Source organism: Paracoccidioides brasiliensis (genome assembly GCF_000150735.1).
Source record: "Paracoccidioides brasiliensis Pb18 unplaced genomic scaffold supercont2.3, whole genome shotgun sequence".
Lineage (NCBI taxonomy): Eukaryota > Fungi > Ascomycota > Eurotiomycetes > Onygenales > Ajellomycetaceae > Paracoccidioides > Paracoccidioides brasiliensis.
Genome location: NW_011371360.1, coordinates 1,542,209 through 1,564,751, shown reverse-complemented (window position 1 = coordinate 1,564,751; position 22,543 = coordinate 1,542,209). Strand labels below are relative to the sequence as shown.

Sequence of the window (22,543 nt, the reverse complement as noted above, 5' to 3'; positions counted from 1 at the left end):
TACCCAAATATATGGATGGGTATTATATAACCAATCGTGACACAAAGTACTTGTAGATACGTAAAAGCCCCTTAACTGCTCACAGCAACATAATGCCCCCATTTTTGTGTTATTGAAGAAATTGGTGAAACAATAAAAGGGTTTAGATTTCGCAAGATTCCAACTCCTTATGCGACTCACGATGACCATTTGGATATATTTCGCAACACTAGAACTAACTATACTGACATAGGCGCTGCCTCACACACATCCAACCTCAACGACATTACGAAAAACTACGGTGTGATGTGTGGTTGATTTAAGCTTATTTTAGCTCTCCACAATTTTACTCGATTCGGGTTAGCTCGTTCCCGTGTGTTGAGAATCCTGAAATTGATTATTAGTGATTATTGGATAAGGCTATTAACAAATTATTATGTGGTAAAAGGGGAATTTGAAACTTCCAGAAGAAAAAGAAAAAGGTAAAAGAAAAAAATCCAGGTAAATGTTTCCCTCAGCAAGAACCATGGGACGAGGCCTTTGTCCCGAACATTCCATGAACTCAGCTGAGCCCCCATCGCGATTTCGCCTCCACGCTCACGATCTTTGATTTCTTCAATATCAGCCCCGCCAGCTCTACCACAGACTTGGTCACGAGAATTTCCATGATTTGCAAGCTCGCTTGGAGCTCGCGGGAGATCCAATTGCGCACCTCAATGGTGATTAGGGAGTCCAGCCCGTATGTGCCCAGAGGTTTTAAAGGGTCAATTTCGTCGACGGACCGCATCATTATGGTGGATACCTTTTGAACAAGAGCATCCGTAACTATTCTTTCTGCATCTGCGCGATCAGCTGTATTTCTCACCGCAAGACCGGGAGATGCTTTGACTAGAGAAGATGTGGGGTCGCATATTTGGCCTTCATCAGAGGCGGACGACTGAACGAGATGTGAAAACCTTGGATCCAAGGTCCACCACGGTGTCTCTTTACCGGTGATGGATTTCAATATTCCTAGGCCGGTGATGCAGTGGTGGTGACAGGTATTGACCATATCGCCTCTGATGGCGGCGGCAAGAAGTCCTCGAAGCTGGGCTTCATTAACCCAATCCACGACTAGCGAGTTTTCGACTTCGTTCTTCCTCTGCTGATTTTCCGCGAGATACCCGATTCCTTGAACGGGAGCCAGGTCGATAGTAGTGCAAGGTAAACCACGCGCGTTTCCATATTGTGCGAAAGCTGTCATGAAAGTGCCACCGGCGGCATATGCAGCTTGTCCCCTGTTACCGACAAGACTAGCAATTGAAGAGAGAGTGATGAAGAAATCAAGATCACAGCTTAATCCTACGAGTGCATGGTGTAGATTCCACACTCCTGCAACCTTTGGTTTCACAACCGCGTCGTAGTCATCAAAGCTCATCCGTTCGAACAGTGTGTCCTGAATGAAGTGTTAGGGGTTTCTTGAAAATGCACACACGCTGGGAATTGGAAAACGGCATACTCGGAGAACCATTGCGCCATATATTACCCCGCGCACAGGTGGCGCTTGCGATAGTACTGTTGCCAGTTTGGCTTCGACTTCCTCTTTTTTGCTGATATCGCATTGGCATACAACGACTGTCGCTCCGTCTGCAGCGAGATCCTTAATCATCTCCCCAACTCTTTCATCCGAGGCACCGTTTCGTGAGACGACAATGATATGTCGCGCCCCTTTCTCAGCTAACCATGACGTAATATTTCGTCCGAGCCCTCCCGTACCACCCACAACTATGTAGGAGGCTTCCGCAACGAGAAAATCTCCTTGCTTCTTTCTTGGATAAACCTGTCGCAAACATTAATCAGCATCGAGAACCAATTTTATTCACAGATTAAACTAACCTTGACCTGAGCATTCTTCCCCGCTTCGATGACAATCTTTCCGATACTGCGGCCGGTCTGTAAATTATGACACGCCTTCTCGAAATCCGATATTGAAAAGCGCGTAATTGGCGATATACTCCTAGCACTGCCATTTTCAAACATCTCAAAGACTCCAGCTAGAACCTTTTTCATCAACTGCGGGCGTTTGTTGGCCAAGAGTGTCAAATCAACAGATGCAAAACTTACGTTCCGGTCGAAGTGGATCATTTCAAGTCTCGAATTCCGTACAATGTCCTTTTTACCAATTTCGATGAATCGCCCAAACGGAGCAATGCATTCCCAAGTTGCCTGTAGCATTTCACCGGCAAGAGAATTCAAGACAACATCAACGCCTACTCCATCCGTGGCTTTGCGGATTCCGTCAGCGAAAGAAATATCACGACTGAAAAAGATTCTTGTTTCGTCGATGTTGTAGGTTTCCATTAGAAACTTCTTCTTATCAGCGCTACCAACTGTTGCATAAATCTCCGCACCAATCGATTGAGCAAGGATAATGGCCGCTTGGCCTACCCCTCCTCCGGCGGCATGAAGGAGAATCCGCTCCCCCCGTTGTAGACGACCAACCTCAAACAAAGAGTAATATGCTGTGCAAAATACAATTGGAATGGATGCTGCTACATCAAAACTCATCTTATCTGGAATCTTCAAGGCGCTTGATGCCGGAAAGCGAGCGTAATTGGCAAAAGCTCCCTCAGAGACGGCACAAACCCGGTCGCCAACTTTGAAGTCCGTCACTTTATCCCCAATAGCGGTAACGACTCCGCTACATTCATTCCCTAAATGACCGTTCTGGAGTTGACCCATGGCAATCATAATATCTTTGAAATTTAGTCCTATAAATCGAGTTTCGATTTCTATCCAATTGGCTGGGAGCTGAGTTGTTGAGAGCTCATCCGTAAAATAGGAACTGTCTAGAGTGCCATGGTGTCCCATCGCTAGTTTGAGGCGCCTGTCGTTTTGATAGAAAGGCTGTAGTTCAGGGGGGATTCTGTGAGACTCTTCGTGAACATATTTGTTCGTTTCTGGATCTACAAAAACGCGCGAAACACAAATAAGTCTATTTCTAACCACATATTCCATATCTCCTTGCCTGAGACTAGGTTCAGCACCAAATACAGCTCTGAAGACCTTCATTATTTGATCAGCTTCGCCATGGTGGGGATTGCCTTCCAGCTCTAGAGTCGCAAGTTGTATCGCCGTTTCTGAGCGTAAAGTTCTGGCTAGCCCGATTGCCATGCTGGACTCAGGTGAGCCCGAGGCTAGGTGGTCTTGACGAATGACCCAGAGAATACCACTGGCACTAGATGCTAGAAGTTGAATTGCTGAAAGAAGATCCGGTGTCATGCTGGATAAAAGCGGCTGATATAGGTCGCCGAAAAAAATGCATAGTCTACCTTTTGCATTAACTTGGAAGAGTTCTTCAACCGAGGGGCGGATGCCAGTTATATTTTCCAACTCGCGGATAAGACCAGGTGCGACAAAGTCATTGACTCCCCCGTGGTAAACCAGAGCTATTTCCTTGCCGGATAATTCATCGGATGCTTGGACGGTTGATAGCATCAGACTACTGGACTGCTCAAGGGTCTCTGGATAGTCGTCCAGAGATAGGTCTAATCCAGAAAACTTTGTTTCTCGGAACAGCTTGTCCCACTCGTCTTTATTCCGAATAGAGCTACCCGCGCGACCTGATCTTTCGGTTGACCAAGAGCCTGAAAGCAATCTGGGGACGAACTGATATAAATGTCTGGCCGTCCAATCGAGCAAAACCAGTTTCCCTCCAGGTTTCAGAAGTCCATTCACATTGGCCATGGCTTCATGTAAACATTCTGTCGAATCCGACAAATGACAAGCGATTATTAGATCGTACGATTTTGGTAAATAACCTTGGCCAGAAGGATCTTGCGAAATATTCAAGTTTCGGCATGACACGAACCTACCCCAGGCTTGAAACTTAGGCTTAGCTTTAACGAGTGTATGGGTGCTTTTAGCAGTGTACGTGTATTTGGCGAATCTCCGCATTTTTCCAGTGTCACCACCCCCCAAAATTCGCAGTATGCGTAAAGATCCTTCCCCTGTGCCAGCTCCGATCTCAAGAATTTCCATGTCAGGGTACTGGAAAGCCATCTTGTCGATACACATGGCGGCGTTGGCGTAATTCCGGTTAAGGGGACTAAGCTCATCGTAGTAATGTTCCAGGAGATCGTCACCAAGACTGGTGGATATTGAGGCTATTTCCCGATTTAAAATCGGTACAAAATTTTCACCTATGGAACATGTCACTTTCCCCACTGTCCCCATGCACTGAGCCATGTTAATAACGAATGACCACCTTTCCTCGTTGAATTGCGACCAATCTGAGTGATGAAGTCTAATTCTTCCATTCTCTGTCTGTAAGTTTAAAGTTCGTATCCACTGATAGAACGGCTCGTGTTTCTGACGGAGGCTACGGTATTCCTCTTTGTCAAGCTGTTTTAACGCTTTCTCGAGGAAAAAAAACGAAACCTGATTGAGGATGTGAATATGGCTCCTTTCGTTCTGGTTCGTGTTATGAGCCCCATCGAATGATCTCAAATTTTCCGTGGTCAAAAATTCTAGGCAGGGCTCAAAGCAAAGCTTATAGCATAACTCTTTGGGCTCACCATTCGCAGACGCTATGTCATCATGAACAGGTGTTAACGTCAATCCCTCCATTTTTAAAAGAATTTCGGTGGGATTTTCAGCGGAGGTAACAAATATATCGTGGTTGATGGGGACGCCAGGAGAGAGTGAGTTCAATCGACTCCCATAGACCCGAAATTGGCCCCCAATTGGCATGGACGTTGAGCGGGGAATAGACAGGCCTTTTAAGAAGGATGGTAGGTAAAGGGAATGCGGCCCCGGGTTAGTAAATCCCAGGAGAGGCCATACAATTTGCACACACGCATCTAAAGCCGCAGGATGAATGATTAAGTCGGTTTCGGTTTCTTGAGGCATAGAACCTCTTGTGTCAGTCACCGATATGTCGAATATCGCTTGTTGATTACCGACGAAAACTTTCGATGCTGCTTGAAATAACAGGCCATACTCCAGAGCATTGGCGGCAACAGCGTCATACATTGCATGGACATCAGGGGTAGATGCGCAATTGGAGTGAAATGCAGCTACCTGCTCTTTGATATAAACGGAGTTCTCTATGTGCTGATAAGAGCCGTCAACGGGGTTTGGGCCCCCGATTTTATGAACCTTCACGAGTCCTCGACAATGCTCATCCCATCCTTTAGTATCCGACCATGAAAATACTCGAAATTCACTCCAAGCATCCGACGATATTCTAGTGCCCTCCGCGTACGGTCTTAGAGTAGTCATAGTTTCGACTGCAGACGTGTCCGAAATAATCAGGGCTCTCCCAATAGACACTTCCCGAAATACAAAGTGATCGAACTCTACCTTTTTCATAATTGAATGCTGGGTTGCGGCTTCCAGCACCATGGCAAGGTAACCAGTCATAGGATATACATTGTTTCCTTGAACTCTATGATGTCGAATCCATGGATGGTCATCTGCCCGCAGAACGTTTCTCCATCTGGGTTCTATATCGTCGCTTTCTACAGAGAGTGAGCCAAGAATATCGTTTCGTGGAAAAGGCTTATGACAATGATTTTGAGACAGACGGGAGGTTTGCCAGTATTTTGTAGTATGATTCCAAGGATAACTCGGCAGATTCGTTAGCAAGACAGGTCTCTTTCCTTTGTCGGACGGAAAATTGATGGAGTTGAAGTTGAGTTTAGCCCCATTCATGAATAACTCCGTCCCCAGTCCCTGCATTGCCTCAACGGCGTCTTGTTCGCGCTTAAGACTATGCAGATATTTTATCTTTCCACCCAGGGAATCATGCTGTAGAATATCTCGGATAGGGCCCTTCAGTGCTGGGTGTGGTCCAATCTCAACAAGCGTATTTATTTGTTTGCCAGAGGTAGCTCGATTTTCCAACAGGCTTTGTAGGCCGCGTACAAACTCGACAGGAGATACGAAGTTGTCTACCCAATAGTCACTGGTAAGATCGGAATATGTGGCTTGGTGACCGAACACTGATGAGTGGAATTTGATGGCTGCGGATTTTGGGACGATATTTCCCATCATCGACCGATATCTTTCCGAAACTAGTCTCATATGATGGGAGTGATATGCTACGTTCACTGGGAGTTTTCGATTGAAAATTCCTTGATCGTCAACCTTGCTTTGCAATTCACTTATTGCTGTTTCATCGCCAGAGACCGTAACGCTCTTTTGACTATTGATGCAGGCAATTACTGCTCTTCCTCCTTGAAGAGTGTCAAGAAGAGGGCCTATATCCGATGCACCCGCCCCAACGGCCAACATGGCTCCTTTGACTTCTGGAAGTTCCTTCGATATTTGGTCTGCTACGGTTCCCCGAGTGTAGGCAATGGTGATGCAATCTTCGAGCGAAAGCATACCGGCAGCATACGCCGCAGCAATCTCACCGCTAGAGTGGCCAACCACGGAAACAGGCCGTATCCCCCACGAACTTAGAAGCTCTGTCAAAGCTATCTGAATCGCTGTACAAGAGGGCTGACTGAAACACGCTTCAGAAATAAAACTTGTACCGGTATCCTTGGATAACTCATCTGAAACCAGTTAGAGATAAGAAACGAAACATATCCATATATAGCTGTACATACCGATCAAGGAAAACATAGCACCTAGTTTAACCAGGCACTGATCTGCCGCTTCCATTGTGGCTCTAAATATTGGATAGGCAACAAGGAGCTCTCTACCCATGGCATTCCATTGGGCACCCTGGCCAGTAAAAACAAATCCGATTACTCGCTCCCCTGCAGACCTCGTGGGTGTGGTAATTGTAGACAGAACTTCTATCAGCTGTGTGCTGGACGGAGCCGAAACTGCAACTCTCCACGGAAGGTGATTTCGTCGCTGACAAAGTGTGTAGGCCAAGTTGTCCATCAAGTGAAGATCGAAAGCTTCTGGATGCTTCTCTAAGTATATTTCAAGGGCCTTTATCTGCTGAGCTAAACCCCCCCTGTTATGAGAGGACAGAGTATAAACCTTGCGCAGGAGGGAAGGTTTTGGTGCTGGCGTCTCAAGATCGGATCGGGCTTTCCAGGCAACTTCTGATAGGGGCGGGGCCTTCTTTAGAATGACATGGGCGTTTGATCCTCCAAATCCAAAATTATTGACGCTGGCGTAAGTTTTCTCGCGGGGCCATGGCACTTGTCTTTTGGGCACCTTTAGGCGAATTAGCAAGGACAGAAACTAAAGGTTCTAAAGGGAATGGATAAGGAGAATATCCCTGGGATGCTTCATGGCATGGACAAGGAGTGGGAAAAGAGAAAACAGACAACCAAGAATATTCGAAGAGAATTTGTATGTACCTTTAAATTCCATTCCTCCAATGGAATAGCATTATTCGGTTTCTCGAAATCACAGTTCGGTAAAATAAAACCCTTCTCAAGCATCATTGCCGTTTTTATTACTGAAACCACTCCACTTGCCCCTTCAGTATGGCCGACGTTACATTTAACTGAGCCCACAAACAAAGGTTTCTTCGACGGCCTTCCCTTGCCGAAAACAGTATGAAGCGCACTCGCCTCTATCGGGTCGCCAACTTTGGTGCCAGTCCCATGCGCTTCCACGTATCCGGTATCTATAGGGTCTATGTGAGCTTGCGCATAAACCGATCTAATAAGTTGTTCCTGAGCGGCAATATTCGGCATCGTAACTCCCTGGGTCCGCCCGTCTTGATTTATCCCACTGTTGACTATTACAGCCCTTATTGAGTCGCCGGCTTCAATCGCAACATCCAACTGTTTGAGGACAATACACGCTGCACCCTCTCCAGGTCCAAATCCACTCTGCGCTCTATGATCAAATGGGTAACATTTTCCAGCATTAGAGAAAAGCCTACAGATAAATGTTAGTCAAGTTCTCCGGCGATATGTCCAGAACGATAAATACCTTTGGAGAGACATGGAGATGAACACATCCGGTAACAGGTTTAGATGGCAACCGCCGACAATTGCGCAGGTCGATTCCCGTGATCTAAGGCTTTGACAGGCGATATGTAATGCGGTCAAGCTAGACGAGCATGCAGTATCAATGGTAATACTTGGACCTTTGAAGTTGAAATAGTATGAAACTCTGTTGGATTGAAGCGACAACGCGCATCCGGTTGCGTTGTACCGTGAAATATTTTCGCTATCCTTGTAATTGTTCAAATCGTAATCCGAGATCGATGCGCCAACGAAGACGCCCACTTGATCATCAGCCAGTGATTCCAATGTAATACCTCCATTCTCAAGCGCCTCGTAGGTGCATTCAAGCATCAGACGTTGCTGTGGGTCAATGGACTCTGCCTCGTGCTTGGTGAGATTAAAGAATGGCGCATCAAAGAGGCCGATATCTTCCTTGAGAAAGTAGCCGCCATTAAAGTTGAAAGTTCCATTTCTATCCGGATTGGGATGGTAGAAAGCCGCAGCATTGAATCGATGCTCTGGGATCGTGGACCAACCACTTCGCCGACGAGAGCACAACTCCCAGAGAGTATCAGGGCTGGTAGCATCTCCCGAAAGACGACAGGACATGCCAACAATAGCCAATGGCATCAAATTGCCCCCACTACACTTGTCCATAACCGCCCCTTTTTCTGGATTCATCCTGTAAGTTAAAGTAGGGATAAAAATCTCTTGTCGAACGAGGATATGGAATTTTCTTGGGGAACTGAGTTGAGGCAAAGTAACTTGTTCGTAGGCTCCGAAAGAGTAAAATTTCCGAGAACAGTGTCTGTCAGTTTCCTTCTTTCTGCAATAGGAGTAATTTAAGTGATCTGAGAAGCGGCAACGGTAGCGTATTGCTTGTGCAAGTTAGTCGATCAATGCTTAGACGAAGTGAAAGCTTTTGCTGCAAAGTCCGTATTTCCTTTGGTTCAGGGGACTACGGCTGAACATGAGAAGTCATATCAACCACGGCATGCTCGACACGAACAGCCGACAAGAGCTTAGCTTTGAGCCAACAATGATCCCTAAAAGCTGGAAGCTTCACGGTACGCGGCCGGTATGGTTCCAATATTAATATCTACCATTTCCCAAAATTAGGATCAGAAACCATCACCCGGTAGGATGCAGATCGCATCATGAAAATCTCCTTCCTGCCATTGGGCTCTAGAAAGAAACCTGTTCCACGAAGGCCTGACGAGACTCAATGGCAAAGGGCCTCGACGCCAGGTGGCACGCGTGCATATGCAACATCATCAACCGTCCTCCGTGATATGATTCAAGTCAAACGTGGGGTGCACTGCAGGACAAGGCAGAGGAACTTTTTTGTGGTTGGATGTTGGAAAACGTTGAGACCAGCTAGACTGGTAGCTTCTCCGCACTCATCTGCAAGGTTCCCCTGATCACCTAGGCGGGGACCATCTGGAACAGCGCTCAACCAAACCTTGACGTGATGACGAAGAAATTTGTTTATTCCAAAAGTTGCTTATTTGCGACACCCGCGTTGATACACGAGTTTTATTTTCTTTGACCAAATATTCGGTATCGATCTGGCCCAGAGTTGGATGTTGTACCTAATAATTGAGAGTTCTTCAACGGTAAGTTACTATTTGCTAAGACAATGTCTGTGTTGAAGGTTTGATATGTGCGACGCCACCAAAACCAATAGTAACGGACGTGCTGAGTATTGTGTCCAATCAGCTTGATTGAAACTCATATGATCGCCCGTTGCTCCAATCGCTAGAGTGGTGTGAACCTGAACTCCACACGGCGTACAACCTTTGTAGTTTGTCATTTATATAAACAGACTAATTGCATTACAAGGCAAGTGAAAAAGACATGTCGCTATGCTGTGTAAAAGCATGTCCTCCCCTTGTCTTTAATCTTTATTCCTTTTCTCCAGTTGCACCTTGTCAACTTTTATCGTCAAATTATACATGGATCGAGTTCTTAGAAACTCAAACAGCCCTGGCGAGTGATCATGAAATTTCTATGCCTTCCGGGAGCACTTGGTAGTGCAGATGTATGTTATTCTCCCTTTTTGCTTTTTTCCCCCTTTGGCTTTTACCCTCTAGGAAGTAATAAACTATAAGGATCGGCATTGATGACGCTTCATCTAGATATTCCGAGTGCAGCTGAGTATGTCTGTATAGAAAGACGTTGTTCCGCACCCCGGGAAAATTCTAACGAAATTCAACATTCAGAAAGCCTTTGCGACAACTTAGAGTCCGACGGAACAGCCAGCTTCCATTTCGCACAGGGAAATATACCTGCTCGGCCACCGCCAGGCTTTGAAGACTACTTTGGCCCACCTCCTCATTTCCAATTCTTCGACAACGACGCCGCGGAGGAGGATCTACGGGCCCTCCGAGATTTCATAAAACGGGACGTTGCAGAAGAGAGCATGCAGATTCTAGAAAAACGTTTGTTCGTACACATTGAACGGCGCCATGATACCCTGAGGCCTGTGCTTGACCGCATCATCCAAATTATGGACAAGGAGGGTGATATTGAGGGCGTTGTCGGATATTCAGAGGGTGCTCTTATTGGGGCAAGTTTAATTCTTGAAGAGCAGCGAAGATTTGAGGAACTTGGCAGGCCAGTAGGGATAAAGTGTGCAGTGTTTTTATCCGGATGGCCCCCTTTTGATCCCAAAACTGGGAAGCTTCTTCTATCCGATGGGGGTTCCGAATTGATAAAAATCCACACATGCCATGTCTTGGGTGCCAATGACCCTTTTATCGATGGTTGCATGGCGCTATATAATATCTGCGACCCTGACACTGCCAATATTTTTGACCACGGACATGGCCATACAGTACCACAAGGTGACAAGATACAAGGGGAGTTGGCGGAAGTGATACGGGAAATGGTGGCTGAAGCCCAGCAAGAGAGTTGAGAGAGAGGAGAGAGAGGAGAGAGAGGTTCCATTGAAATGATATGCTCCTGTCACATATAGCAACCTGTATGCACTACTCGATAGGCCAGAGACACCACAAATCGCCAAACCATAGCATCATCCCAGGAAAAGCACAATCAACTTACATTGTTCATAAAATTGTATGTCCCTCGGTTCGGGGATCGTAGTCAAGCATCAGCAAATCCCGGCCTTCATGAGTTGGTCGAGTAGTTTGACTTTGCAGCCAAAATCAGCAAAGTCCCTCACAAGATCCTAATAACTAGCTAGGACAGTTGGTGATTTAAAAAATAAGATCCAGCAAACAGCACTTCAAACAATGCGCTCAGAGCAGGGTCGGTTCGGCCTAGCTGGGGGAGAGTCGATCATTCCGTTCGTATCGAGCAAGGGCTGTTCCGTCTGAGCGGACAGACAGCGGAAGAAAATCCCAGAGAATCCAGGCCTCGAAAATGTTTTCTAGTCGCATCGTCAACTGTTAATAGATACAGGGATCCTTGAATAGTCAGCCAAGTCAATTCCACGCCGATCATCTCTTCCCTAATTGGAACATGGGAAGAACAGCCACCGGCATAGTTATAGGTCGCCGTGTTTTCATGGCATCACTGTTCACACTATTAGCAACTATATTCAAACAGTAGCTCAGATACCGCTCTACGATATCTGGTTTTTGATGGCATGACGTTGGGCCAATCATAAATCAAACGGTCATCCGCGCATGCGCGTCAAGAAGAAAGCCAGAAATGAGGGATCCAAAGGCCTGGTTGAAATTATTTGTTGATATTGCGTGGTGCGGACGGCAGAATTTGAGGTCGCAGCCGCGTGGGGGTGTCATGCCGGTCAATGGTTAACTACTTGCGCTCCCCGCACTAAATCTCGCGCGACAACGAGGGGAATTCAGAGACAATAAACAGCAATTGAAATAAATGTAAATTTAATTGAAGAAATGGATTTTTCTTTTTTCTTCTTTTATTTATTTAATTTTTTTTAACGTTTTCTGCATCTATTTTTCTTTTTCTATATGAAAAAGAGAAAATGCTAGTTGGGAGTTAGCAGGTTTTTCAAGTGTATCTAGTTATTCCGCCATCAATCTCGATAAATACATCTCGGTTGACTCAATTGACCATTAACCCCATTTCATTTAAATAATCTGGTGTTCCCCCCTTTCAATATACATATAAAACTGTTCCTGCTTCCCGCGACAATTGCGAAAACATATTGCCCCATAGTCAAAAATAATGCAAGCTGCCAATCGTCTCCAGACAGCTCTTCGAACGGGCCGGGGGGTGTCGTTCGGCGCATGGCAGATGCTCCCTGGCATCAACCATGCGCAGATAATGGCTAGGAGTGGCTTTGATTGGATTTGCATTGATACAGAGCACGGGAACATTGCAGGTAAAGAATCGATGAAAAAGGAAAACATTGGAACTGAGGGGATCCTCGCAATATGCGATACAGTTAAATGTTTCTTCAGAGATGGGGTTGGGTATATGCTGCTGAATTCGGCTGATGATGAGTTATTTGCTATTATAGATGCCCAAATGCACGAATCTGTTGCTGCAATTGCCGCGACGGGTGTCAGTCCTGTCGTACGGATTGTTGCCAACGAGTCATGGATGGTTAAGCGTACGTGATTCCCCCATGGGGGGTTTCGTAAACCAGTTTCTACTAGCGGCTTTTGCTTATATTAATTCGAAATATAGGTGCATTGGATGCGGGAGCTCATGGAATTATCGTACCCCTCCTTTACACGGTAGAAGACGCGAAGGCGCTGGTTGAATCAGCCAAGTTCCCTCCCGTGGGCAAAAGGGGTTTTGGAAGTCCCTTTTCTATGACCTCGTTTGGATCTATATCCCAGACAGATTATTTGTTTCAGGCGAACGACGCTTTGCTTACAATTGTTCAAATAGAAACTAAGGAGGCTTTTGAAAATGTGCGACTTGCTGTTGCAAATAACATCACTTCTTTATCCCTTTCTCCCAGCACTGGGGAGCTGATAGCTAACTAGAACAAGTAGGTTGAGGAGATTGCAAAGGTGCCAGGGGTTGACGTGCTACTGGTCGGTCCATGGGACCTGGGAAATAATATTGGCAGACCCGTTACAGGTGATTTCCATCCCGATCTGGTCGCTGCAATTGAGAGGATTCGCAAGGCGGCTATCGGCAACGGCAAAAGGGCTGGTATTTTTTGTGTATCTGGGGAGTCCGCAAAGAAATATGCAGAGCAAGGTTTCCAGATGGTAATATCATATCCTTCCCTCGGTATCTCTACCCCATTTAATACCATGCTAACATTTTTATCCAGATTTCCGTGATTGCCGACGTCACTGCTCTTTCTACACAGTTGACCAGCTCATTAAAAACCGCTAGAGATGGCTTGTGAGGCGGAAGATATCTTCCCGTGACGAAGTCATGTAGCACCGCATGCAAGAACAGAGTCCCAACCAATATAGTTATATAGTCATGCATTCGGGAATCATATCGATTCTGCAACTTCCTTCATTGCCTTCTCGATCTCCTCCTCTGTAAATCGATGGAATAGCTTTTTCGGATTGGAGAGCGTTTTGCGGTCATCGTTGGCCTTGGACAAAACCCGTTGGACATGAAGAACGGGTACATCAAATTCGTAAACGTCCTTCCACGTTTTATTCTGTGGGACCATAACATCAATTTCTGAATATAGAAATGGTTTCTTATCCGCTAGCTTCGCTATAGTGTTCTTCGCCGTATCACAAAGAGAGCAATTGACGCGTGCAAAGAGAGTGATTCGGATATTTTGGAGCAGGCGGCTTGTGGGACGCATCATGCGGAGATGTTGTGTTCGAAGAGCTTATGTCACGAAATATTAGAAATTGGTGTATGCATGCACAAGTTTTCGACGGAGAGAACTTATAGAAAATCTGGATTTGGATTCTCGCGCTGTTGATATGAGATATATGGTTGAATTAAGCAAAAGCAGTGGTTTTGAAACTGGGTTTGTTTTTGTTTTCTTCGTCTGCTCCAGAAGCTTCGATGCTTTGGGGTGAAAGTTGCACGCTTAAAAAAAAAAACACCTACGCGGTGATTAATGGTGTAAAATATAAGAACATTCGCCAGTTAGTTATAACCAGTTATCCCACCGCATCTCAGTCTGCATCAAATCAACCAACGATTGTCAACTAATCCTAGTACAAACCGGGGATCTGTTTGCTAGTATATCACGGACACAAATATGGCACAAAAGTGTGTACACAAGGGCTGCGGCAAACTGTTCACTGACCCCGACGAACCATGTGTCTACCACCCAGGCCCTCCCGAATTCCACGAAGGCCAAAAAGGTCAGTGCAAAGTGGCTTGTTGATTTGGAATTACGTCTCCTGGTTCCAGTAGCTGCAGAAATGACCGGGGAAGAAGGCACTCGCAAACCAAAGGAGTTAGCTGACAGAGCTTCACCACAACAGGATGGAAGTGCTGTAAACCCCGCGTTCTCACGTTCGAAGAATTCCTCTCCATCCCACCATGCACAACGGGGAAACACTCCATGGTAGACACTCCTGCCACGGAATCAGCAAGGGAGCCGCCCCAGATAGAACCCAGTTCAACAGAGAAACCCACACCTATCGCAATTGGAAACGTTCCCACCACCCTATCCGGTGCCGCAGTGCATACCCCTACACCAACTACGTCCCCACCACCAGAATCAGAATCCGATGACCCATCCATTGCTATCAATGCGGGGGCGACATGTCGTCGCAGGGGTTGTAATGCGAGCCACTCGCTTTCTTCATCACGAGATGATGAGAAATGCATACATCACCCTGGCCAGCCCATTTTCCATGAAGGGAGTAAGGGGTGGAGCTGCTGCAAGCGTAGAGTGCTGGAGTTTGATGAGTTTATGAAAATTGCGGGGTGTAGAGAGAAGAAGAGACATTTGTTTATAGGGAAGGGGAAGCAAGCGGGAGAGGAGAAAGTTGATAATATCCGGTGAGTTCCTTTGCTTCGATCATTGTATCCAATGCAGTTTCAACCGGCAAATGCATTCGAAGTATTCTACAGAGCACAGAAAAAGAATTTTCTGCTTGCTAACTAGGTGCTTTTTCTGGAAATACTCAGAACCGATTTCTACCAGACTGCCACCACTATCATGGCCACCCTGTACCTCAAGAAGATTGACAAGGCCACTGCTAAAGTCAAATTTTCATCACCCACCACAATTGAATTGGACCTTCCAACCTCTGATAATAAGCGCTTCAGAGAATCCTTCAACCTATACGCGCCCATCGATGTCGAGAAATCTAGTTTTCAAATAATGGGTACGAAGATGGATCTGAACTTGGTAAAGGCAGACGGGACGAGCTGGCCCGTCCTGCGGAAGGATGATAAACATACAGGGGAAATTATTCAGATTGGTCGCGCTAAGAAGGCTTGAAGCAGGTTGGGTAGGGTAATTAGATCTATGTGAGACGACTTAGATGATGATATAACGGAACGGATATGACGGCGAATAATCATGAGTATATACTATATGTTTTATGTTGGATTAGGAGTTTTGGGGTACCTAGAATGGATGGATCTCCTCATTTCCGCATTGTCCTTCCATGTGATGACATGCTTCTCCAGATTGTTGATTTCCAGAGTGTCCAGCTGCGCATGGTTCCTTTGTCGAAGTGTGTTGGATAAATATGCCAGACAGCGCCAGTTGTAGGTACAAGAGTGGTTGTAAGAACACATCAACTTGCAGAATTGTGAGAATAATCAATTAAATAGTTCCATTCCATTCGTTCTAAATCGCTCCTGCTCCTGGCTATTATTATTCCATAATTCAAGCGGCCCATACATTCATGCCCGGAGATTCCTTGAAAAATTCGACAGAATTCCAACCAACCATTTCCTATAAGAACATCCAAGACAACATTACAAGAGAGATAGGTAGCGACGATGTGTCACGCCTCCTCCACAGCTAAAGCCCACAGAAATAAGCCCAGCCATAATAGTAAATTTGGGAAAAAGGACGACGCAAATTCGTCTCCGGGGCCGGGAACGGAAGGAAACCCATTTCTCTCAAAACAGCGCACAAATAAAAGTGGTGTAAGGACGGATGACCCTCAGCAAGCCGCATATAGCGGAGCTCCGGTTTGAAATTTACATGGTTATGTAAACCTCTACTGATGATGGAGAAGAAAGAATAAAAAAAAGGTAAGAAAAAGGTGTCGAGGTTGAGGTTGGGTTTTTATAGGTTTCTCCTTGGCAAGGTGGTGAGTCACGTGGTGGAGTGGAGCGCTTTAGGATTAGGCTGGGTTTGTCCCCAGACAAGCCCTAAGTCTAGGCTGTTTTGGGACAGATTGACCCCCCGTAAGAGGGCTGACAGCACTTGAACTTGGTCCCAAGACATTCTTAACCCATTGTGATTTTCGGCCAAATGTTCGGATCGATAAAGACCTTCTTTTGCTGCTCTTGGAACTACATGTTTGGAAGGGAAAAAAGCCTTAGCCTAAGGCGCTATAGAAAAGCATTGGTTACAAATGGTTATGTCCATGTTTTAATTATCTCGCCTGCTTCCAATCATAGGTCGTGTTGAAATCCAGGGGTTTCCGAATATTGCCCCAGATAAAACATTTATCAAGAGAGAGTGGTATCAACTCTGGTTTGTATGTACCCAACCTCCCGAGGTCACCAAAGCTTGTCGATATAGAGACAGCTTCACTGTTCATTGCCCTCTTGAGAAAGATATATTACCCGTCAGCCCAAGAGATAGCTTTGGCCACAAAGAGGGGAGGGCGTTGAATTGATTGTCATCTCTAGTTGTGAAGGCCCATTCCGCCAGTTGGTTGCACGCGGTGTAAGGAGAAAGACTTGCGACCATTGACAACTCAAATCCCGCTTTCCCCCTCTCACTGTTCGGAGCTTTCTAACCTACGGAGTAAATTGTGCCACAATGCAGCTTCCAAAACAGATTACAACTTAGGTAGCCAGGTTATTACTATCATTGATGTTACGTCGTCACTTACAATTCGGAGTCAAAAACATAGCCAATGCATATATCGCATTTGAGAGCAACCAAGATGGATAGCTCTATTAATAGTCTACATTGAGTCGCAGTCAAAACATGTGCAATGGAATCCATGGGATATCCCCGTCGGATCGGAGATTGTTCCTGTAGGCTAGGCTGAACTAGGCTAGCGGTAAACTCGGAATGAGGAACATGCCAAGGTTCCAACCTTATTTTGTTGAATTTCACGTGAAGAGCACCTAGGGAAGATCTTTGTTCCGCAGGTACTTCTACGGTGTAATTTGGCGGCGTAATACTTCAGGGGCATTATCACTTTTTCCCCTTCGCTCTGAGCACGAGACCACTTGCCTTCGCCAACTAGTTCACCGCATCCCTAATTGCACTCCTTTCGACTCCATCTGCTCAACACCTGCATTCAAAGCATTCCTATACCCCACGGTATGTATCCCCCATGTCAGAGAAGTGTCTACTTTCGGTCTGTCTTGAAATCTCTGGGCCAAGCCGTTCGTCGAGTCTCCACTCTTTCAGCAACAGTGATTCTGGTAGCGCAGTTGTAACTGTTTCGAATGGTTCTTGATGGCCTCTGGGCCCTCTTTTATTGACTGATAGCGGGCGACTCCTATTGAGAATTTGTAGGACTGAAATTGGCTGAAATTGACTGAAACTGACTGTTTTCCCTGTCTCCAGATTCTTTAATATCCACCCTCTTTGATATACTCCTTTTTCTTCATTAGATGGTCCGCCAAACATTAGCTACAAACAAACACGTCTTCCTAATGGGTTCCAACAACGCACAAAACGGCGGAATTGCGTCTCTTCCCTATATCCCGTTATCATACAATCAAGCTGACTCCCAAGCCTCTGCTCTGAGGCTTGTGTTGACAGTAAACCCGGACTGGGAACACTCGGATGGCAATATTGAATTTATCAGATTTACGGATGGGATAACCAATACCGTATGTAACCCGTCCCTATTTAAACAAGGGAGGGGAAACACCGTGCTTAGGCCTGATATTGTGACGTAGCTATTGAAAATCATTAAAAGAGCACCAGGCCTGTCAGATGAACAAATCGACAACGAGGCAATCTTGATGAGAGCTTACGGAAACCATACAGAAATAATAATAGACCGCGATAGTATGTCGTCCTGCCACATAGCAATGAGAGACTTATACTGATTACAATGCCACCAACAGGAGAAACTAGATCCCATGCCTTACTTGCTGCGCGAGGCCTGGCCCCTCCTCTCCTTGCTAGATTTAAAAATGGGCTGCTATACCGTTTTATTCGTGGGAGGGTAACTTCTCCAAACGACCTCATTCAGCCTTGTGTGTTCAGGGCTATTGCACGGCGACTCGCGCAGTGGCACGCAGTGCTGCCAATTGATGAAACAGCGCCAGCGACTTTGAACCAAGATAACCCAGAAGAGTCAGGTTCTTTAGATGTGTCTACGAACGGATCAAAATCGTCTGCTCAAGTGGACGATATAATACCTGTTAAAACCCGACATGAAGGAAGCAGCATCTGGACCGTTCTGCAGAAATGGATCACTGCCTTACCTGTGACTACAGAGCAGGAGCGTGTTCGACGGACAGAGCTCCATAAGGAATTTGAAAAAATAGTTGTTGAATTTGATGACGGAGAAGGACTTGGCAAGGGAGGGGTATTTTTGAACCATAGCCTCTTTTAAGATATGATTCTACAATTGCTAATTCTGGGGTGTAGTTTGTATTTGCTCACTGTGACCTACTGAGTGCAAATGTCATCGTCCTACCGAATCCCGCCAAATCGACCCTTGAAGATGCCAATGGAGACGAAACCGTGAGCTTTATCGACTATGAATATGCAACACCGTCACCGGCGGCATTCGACATCGCAAACCATTTCGCAGAATGGGCCGGATACGACTGTGATTTCAATAGGATACCAACGCGATCTGTTCGAAGGGAATTCCTGACTGAATATGTCAAGAGCTACCACCAACATTCGAACTTGCCTAAAGTCAATCAAGAAGAGGTTGTTGAGAAACTCTTCAATGATGTTGATCGATTCCGCGGAATTCCTGGATTCTATTGGTAGGGATAATATATGATAGTCTGGTTCGAAATTGGAGTTCATGGCTAACCATGAACCTTAAAGGGGTGTCTGGGCATTGATCCAAGCGACGATCTCACAAATCGATTTCGACTATGCTTCTTATGCAGAGTTGCGCCTGGGCGAATATTGGGCTTGGCGTCATGAGGTTGAAGGAACCCGAGCCCGAGCAGGAGGAGAAATGCCCCTGCGAGAGCAACGATGGGCACAAGAGGCATAGATTACGTCATACATTAATAGACCAGATTGTTTGTGGTCTATATTCTACTAATCTACAAATTCAGACAGGGTCCATTTTGGGCCTTTTTTTTTCCTGCTTTTTACCACCGTTATCATCATGACGTTATTTATGCATTTTCGTTTCCGTTCCAGGAATGACTACCCATGACGCTATAACTATACGTCTCAAGATACTTTTTTGTTTAATATTACAACTCACGAACGTTTCTACAACACGATTCGTCTGAGTCTTTCCGCATGTGAAAAGCACAAACGAATATTTTCATGAAATGGGATTTAGTGTATCGGACACATATTTTTGAACGTGGGAACCGGCGTTGTTAGATTCGCAGAACTAGCAATTTCTATTCTGTCTTCAATGACTGAGTTATAACTACCCAACGGTCTTGCCTTGTCTCTTACCCTTTTGTTAGTTCCTGTATAACTGATAGATAACCTCATGAATTTCATTTGTAGTGACTAATGCAACAATGTGTTTCAATGCTCTCTATCAGGTAGCTTCGAGATCTCGATTCTAGGAAGCGAAAACGGGCAATAGCTTGTTCTGGCGAACAAAACGGGAAGGGAGCTTGAAATCTAATATTGTTTAACTTCAGAAAGGTATCCTGAATCTTGTGATAGCCCGCGATGGACTATGGACTCACAAATTCTACCCCACTTCTGTGCACGAAAACTAAGAATGCCAGTTCTATTAACTGCGAATTCCTGAGATGTGGTGTAATGTGTGTAATGTTTCATATGCACACTGAGCTGATGAGCCGATATTATCGGTTTTCTATCTAGGACACTTCATTGAGGGGGAATGTTTGTCACCCCTTATTAATAATTACTTTGTGGAATGCAACCCTGAGACCGGAAAATTGTGCAATGAGATTGAACGGAGTTTTGAAGGATGGAAATAACCAGCAGAATGCTTGTAGGTGAGTTGAGCTTCCTTGTGAGAATATATGTGTGAACTTACATAACCCGCTGGAGATGGATCTAAGCCGTGGCGGAGCGCTTGAATGTTTCGAGCCATTTTCACAGGCGAAGAGTGGAACTTGAGCAGTGTCGCGAAATACGGACTTCTTGCGAGAGGCGACATGACTTCGCGTTAGGGCGTAATCCATCTTAAAGTCTTCAATCTATATACACCTTGGACAGTGTTGGGGAATTAAAGAATTTCTGCTCTGTATTTCAAAATCTTTTGAATTCTAAACTAGGTCGTGTAACATGAGATGAATTCACAATGTCAAAAGGCCCTTGTTGAAATTCCCGGAGCCGCCCAAATAATAGTTAGTATCTTTGCATCTGCTAGGCTCCTCTATTCTGCTTCATTAAAGTTAGCCAGTCAGCCGTTTTCATCTGGAAGTGGAAAAGCATGGTCAACTGAGCGATCAAAACCCAATTCCCCTGAGTGGCGGAAGACAACTAACTAATTAAACAACTAAAGATGCAGCTGAAAATTTCTCGCGCCATTGGTATGAGAAGGACAAAATTGGTGCTGGTTGACCTTAGGCACGTTCCAACAATCGATGACGGGAGGTTTGCTGCATATCCGAGAAGCTATATAGATGGCATGGGATATGCCTCGTCATCGGCGTGCAGGATGGAGACAAATGTCAATGGTCCAAAGCATGACAAGCTGTATTGGCAGTGTAAGGGGAGGATGGAAGGAAAGGATATGGTGATTTGCTTTGATTTGATTTTTCCCTCCCCTTTCTTCTCATTTTTATCACATTTTTTTTAAGTCGTCTATACAAAGGTCTAAGGTTGGAAAAACTCCAGCGTCTTTGGATTTAAGGTGCACGGTCCAAGAGCAAGGTGTTGGCAACTACGCAGATACGCACATAACATATGCATAGTACAAGGCGTCAGCCATGACGAATTAGACTCGGTTTTAGCAATTGCCATGTGGATAATTAGTCGAACGACTGTTTGGGGCCTTTGAGCCTAAAGTCATCCAACAGTAGTTATATCCGACCACGGAAAATGAGAGCAAGAAGTTATGGATTTCGGAAAACTGTGTTGTTGTAACCTACCTGCTAGTTAACTACCTCCTTCCATGATCTTCCAACCAATTCCCAGGCCCATGGGAATTTCCGCCTCAAGTTTCTCGCTGGCTGGTCTCCCACATATAGAGAACATAAGTATTTTATCCGAGTTGTTACACCATAGTTGCGACAGCTTGAATATATACCTACGTAGTTCAGCACATCTTCCTCTTCAATAGGATTTCAAGTTTTCCTTCTCCTTTGGATTGATTATACAGGTAGCTCGAAATGACAAATCCCCAGCCGCTGCTGCTCGGTAATGCAGAGTTTAACCTCTCCCTAGGTAACAGCGGATGCTATTTGCTGGTACCATTATTTCAAGGGCTTCCAAATAGCTTTCCTTTCATTATGAGAGGTTGTGTCCAGTTGCTCATGCGAGTCACGCATTGATTGACGTTCCTGAAAGAAAAAGGAGCAGAAGAAAAGTTCCGTTGAGTGGAACGAGGTGAGCGTGGATAACGAACCCCGCTCAGGCAGCTTGTAGCTTACACACAACGGGCGAGGGTTGCCACTGGAAAGTTACAAGGCATCATCACGTCTACTAGCCAAAGCGAAGACCTGGCCCTTGGTGCTAGCTGAGATTTCCAAAACGTGCGATATCTTGGTTGGAGAACCGAATTCAACAGCCAGGACATTCCACGGATGACTTCAAAAGGTGAATTTATTGAGGAGTTAAAGCTGAGCTGCCGCTGACTCGATCAATGTCCCGAGAGCCATCCAACATGAGCCATGGATGTGACTATGGGCTGTGGTAAAAGACGAAGAGCAAAGAGACCAATGATTTCGACCCGGAAACAAGGGCCAATTATCCATCGAAACGACGAGAAAACGAAGGAAACGGAAGCTTCAGTTCTCGCGCTTATGTTTCCTGAGGCCTGGGATATCTAAATTACCACCCTACATGAAAATCGGCACCAGAACCCGCCACGATTCAACCCAAGGTAAAAAAAAATTAACTTTTCATCAACCCTTACTAGCTGAACTATGTACGTATAAAAATAGGAAACAAGCTTGAAGGTAAGAAGAAATAAGAAAAAAAGAGAGAAAAAAAAAGGAGTAAGGAGAATCGAATATTGTTGAGCATCAAGTAAAGGACAGACAGACAAATCCTATGAAACAAGTTTAGTGAAATGCAGGGGACGGATGAGACTAATAAGTATACAGTATATCCCCTAAGATTCCACCCAGGTGATATCTTGTGAAATTAGCATAAAATGTGACCAAGGACAAAAAATGAAAAGCCCAAAAGCCTGAGGGTGGGGAAACGATATCGAACACCAACTTCCAAAATGTACAAAGCGGCCCCTTTTTATAATCATATTCATCGAAGCTTATCCAAAACTTTGCATAGAATCTCCCAACATAGCTCT

The 22,543-nt window shown here is 45.4% G+C and overlaps 8 protein-coding genes across 8 annotated transcripts; 5 read left to right on the top strand and 3 right to left on the bottom strand.

Annotated features, from left to right (window-relative positions):
• Positions 1–541: 541 nt before the first annotated feature.
• PADG_02849 (uncharacterized protein) lies at positions 542–8,567 on the bottom strand (the record flags this gene model as incomplete). The annotated part of the gene is made up of 6 exons (XM_010760321.1): positions 542–1,414; positions 1,478–1,798; positions 1,855–6,521; positions 6,576–7,140; positions 7,287–7,815; positions 7,870–8,567. 6 exons carry the CDS (start codon positions 8,565–8,567, stop codon positions 542–544), a joined length of 7,653 nt encoding a protein of 2,550 aa, XP_010758623.1.
• A 1,441-nt stretch (positions 8,568–10,008) lies between these two features.
• PADG_02848 (uncharacterized protein) lies at positions 10,009–10,803 on the top strand (the record flags this gene model as incomplete). The annotated part of the gene is made up of 1 exon (XM_010759863.1): positions 10,009–10,803. One exon carries the CDS (start codon positions 10,009–10,011, stop codon positions 10,801–10,803), a length of 795 nt encoding a protein of 264 aa, XP_010758165.1.
• Positions 10,804–12,056: 1,253 nt separating this feature from the next.
• Positions 12,057–13,200, top strand: PADG_02847 (uncharacterized protein; the record flags this gene model as incomplete). The annotated part of the gene is made up of 4 exons (XM_010759862.1): positions 12,057–12,444; positions 12,522–12,751; positions 12,836–13,057; positions 13,123–13,200. The coding sequence occupies 4 exons, from the start codon at positions 12,057–12,059 to the stop codon at positions 13,198–13,200; spliced, it is 918 nt and encodes a 305-aa protein (XP_010758164.1).
• Positions 13,201–13,293: 93 nt separating this feature from the next.
• PADG_02846 (uncharacterized protein) lies at positions 13,294–13,620 on the bottom strand (the record flags this gene model as incomplete). The annotated part of the gene is made up of 1 exon (XM_010760320.1): positions 13,294–13,620. The coding sequence occupies one exon, from the start codon at positions 13,618–13,620 to the stop codon at positions 13,294–13,296; it is 327 nt and encodes a 108-aa protein (XP_010758622.1).
• A 408-nt stretch (positions 13,621–14,028) lies between these two features.
• PADG_02845 (uncharacterized protein) lies at positions 14,029–15,225 on the top strand (the record flags this gene model as incomplete). Its single annotated transcript, XM_010760319.1, has 3 exons — positions 14,029–14,134; positions 14,258–14,780; positions 14,910–15,225. 3 exons carry the CDS (start codon positions 14,029–14,031, stop codon positions 15,223–15,225), a joined length of 945 nt encoding a protein of 314 aa, XP_010758621.1.
• Positions 15,226–17,540: 2,315 nt separating this feature from the next.
• PADG_02844 (uncharacterized protein) lies at positions 17,541–19,120 on the top strand (the record flags this gene model as incomplete). The annotated part of the gene is made up of 5 exons (XM_010760318.1): positions 17,541–17,762; positions 17,832–17,943; positions 18,003–18,469; positions 18,532–18,881; positions 18,946–19,120. The coding sequence occupies 5 exons, from the start codon at positions 17,541–17,543 to the stop codon at positions 19,118–19,120; spliced, it is 1,326 nt and encodes a 441-aa protein (XP_010758620.1).
• An 846-nt stretch (positions 19,121–19,966) lies between these two features.
• On the bottom strand, positions 19,967–20,224 carry PADG_02843 (uncharacterized protein; the record flags this gene model as incomplete). Its single annotated transcript, XM_010759861.1, has 2 exons — positions 19,967–20,074; positions 20,102–20,224. The coding sequence occupies 2 exons, from the start codon at positions 20,222–20,224 to the stop codon at positions 19,967–19,969; spliced, it is 231 nt and encodes a 76-aa protein (XP_010758163.1).
• A 348-nt stretch (positions 20,225–20,572) lies between these two features.
• PADG_11499 (uncharacterized protein) lies at positions 20,573–20,984 on the top strand (the record flags this gene model as incomplete). Its single annotated transcript, XM_010760662.1, has 2 exons — positions 20,573–20,806; positions 20,871–20,984. 2 exons carry the CDS (start codon positions 20,573–20,575, stop codon positions 20,982–20,984), a joined length of 348 nt encoding a protein of 115 aa, XP_010758964.1.
• Between the last annotated feature and the right edge of the window lie 1,559 nt (positions 20,985–22,543).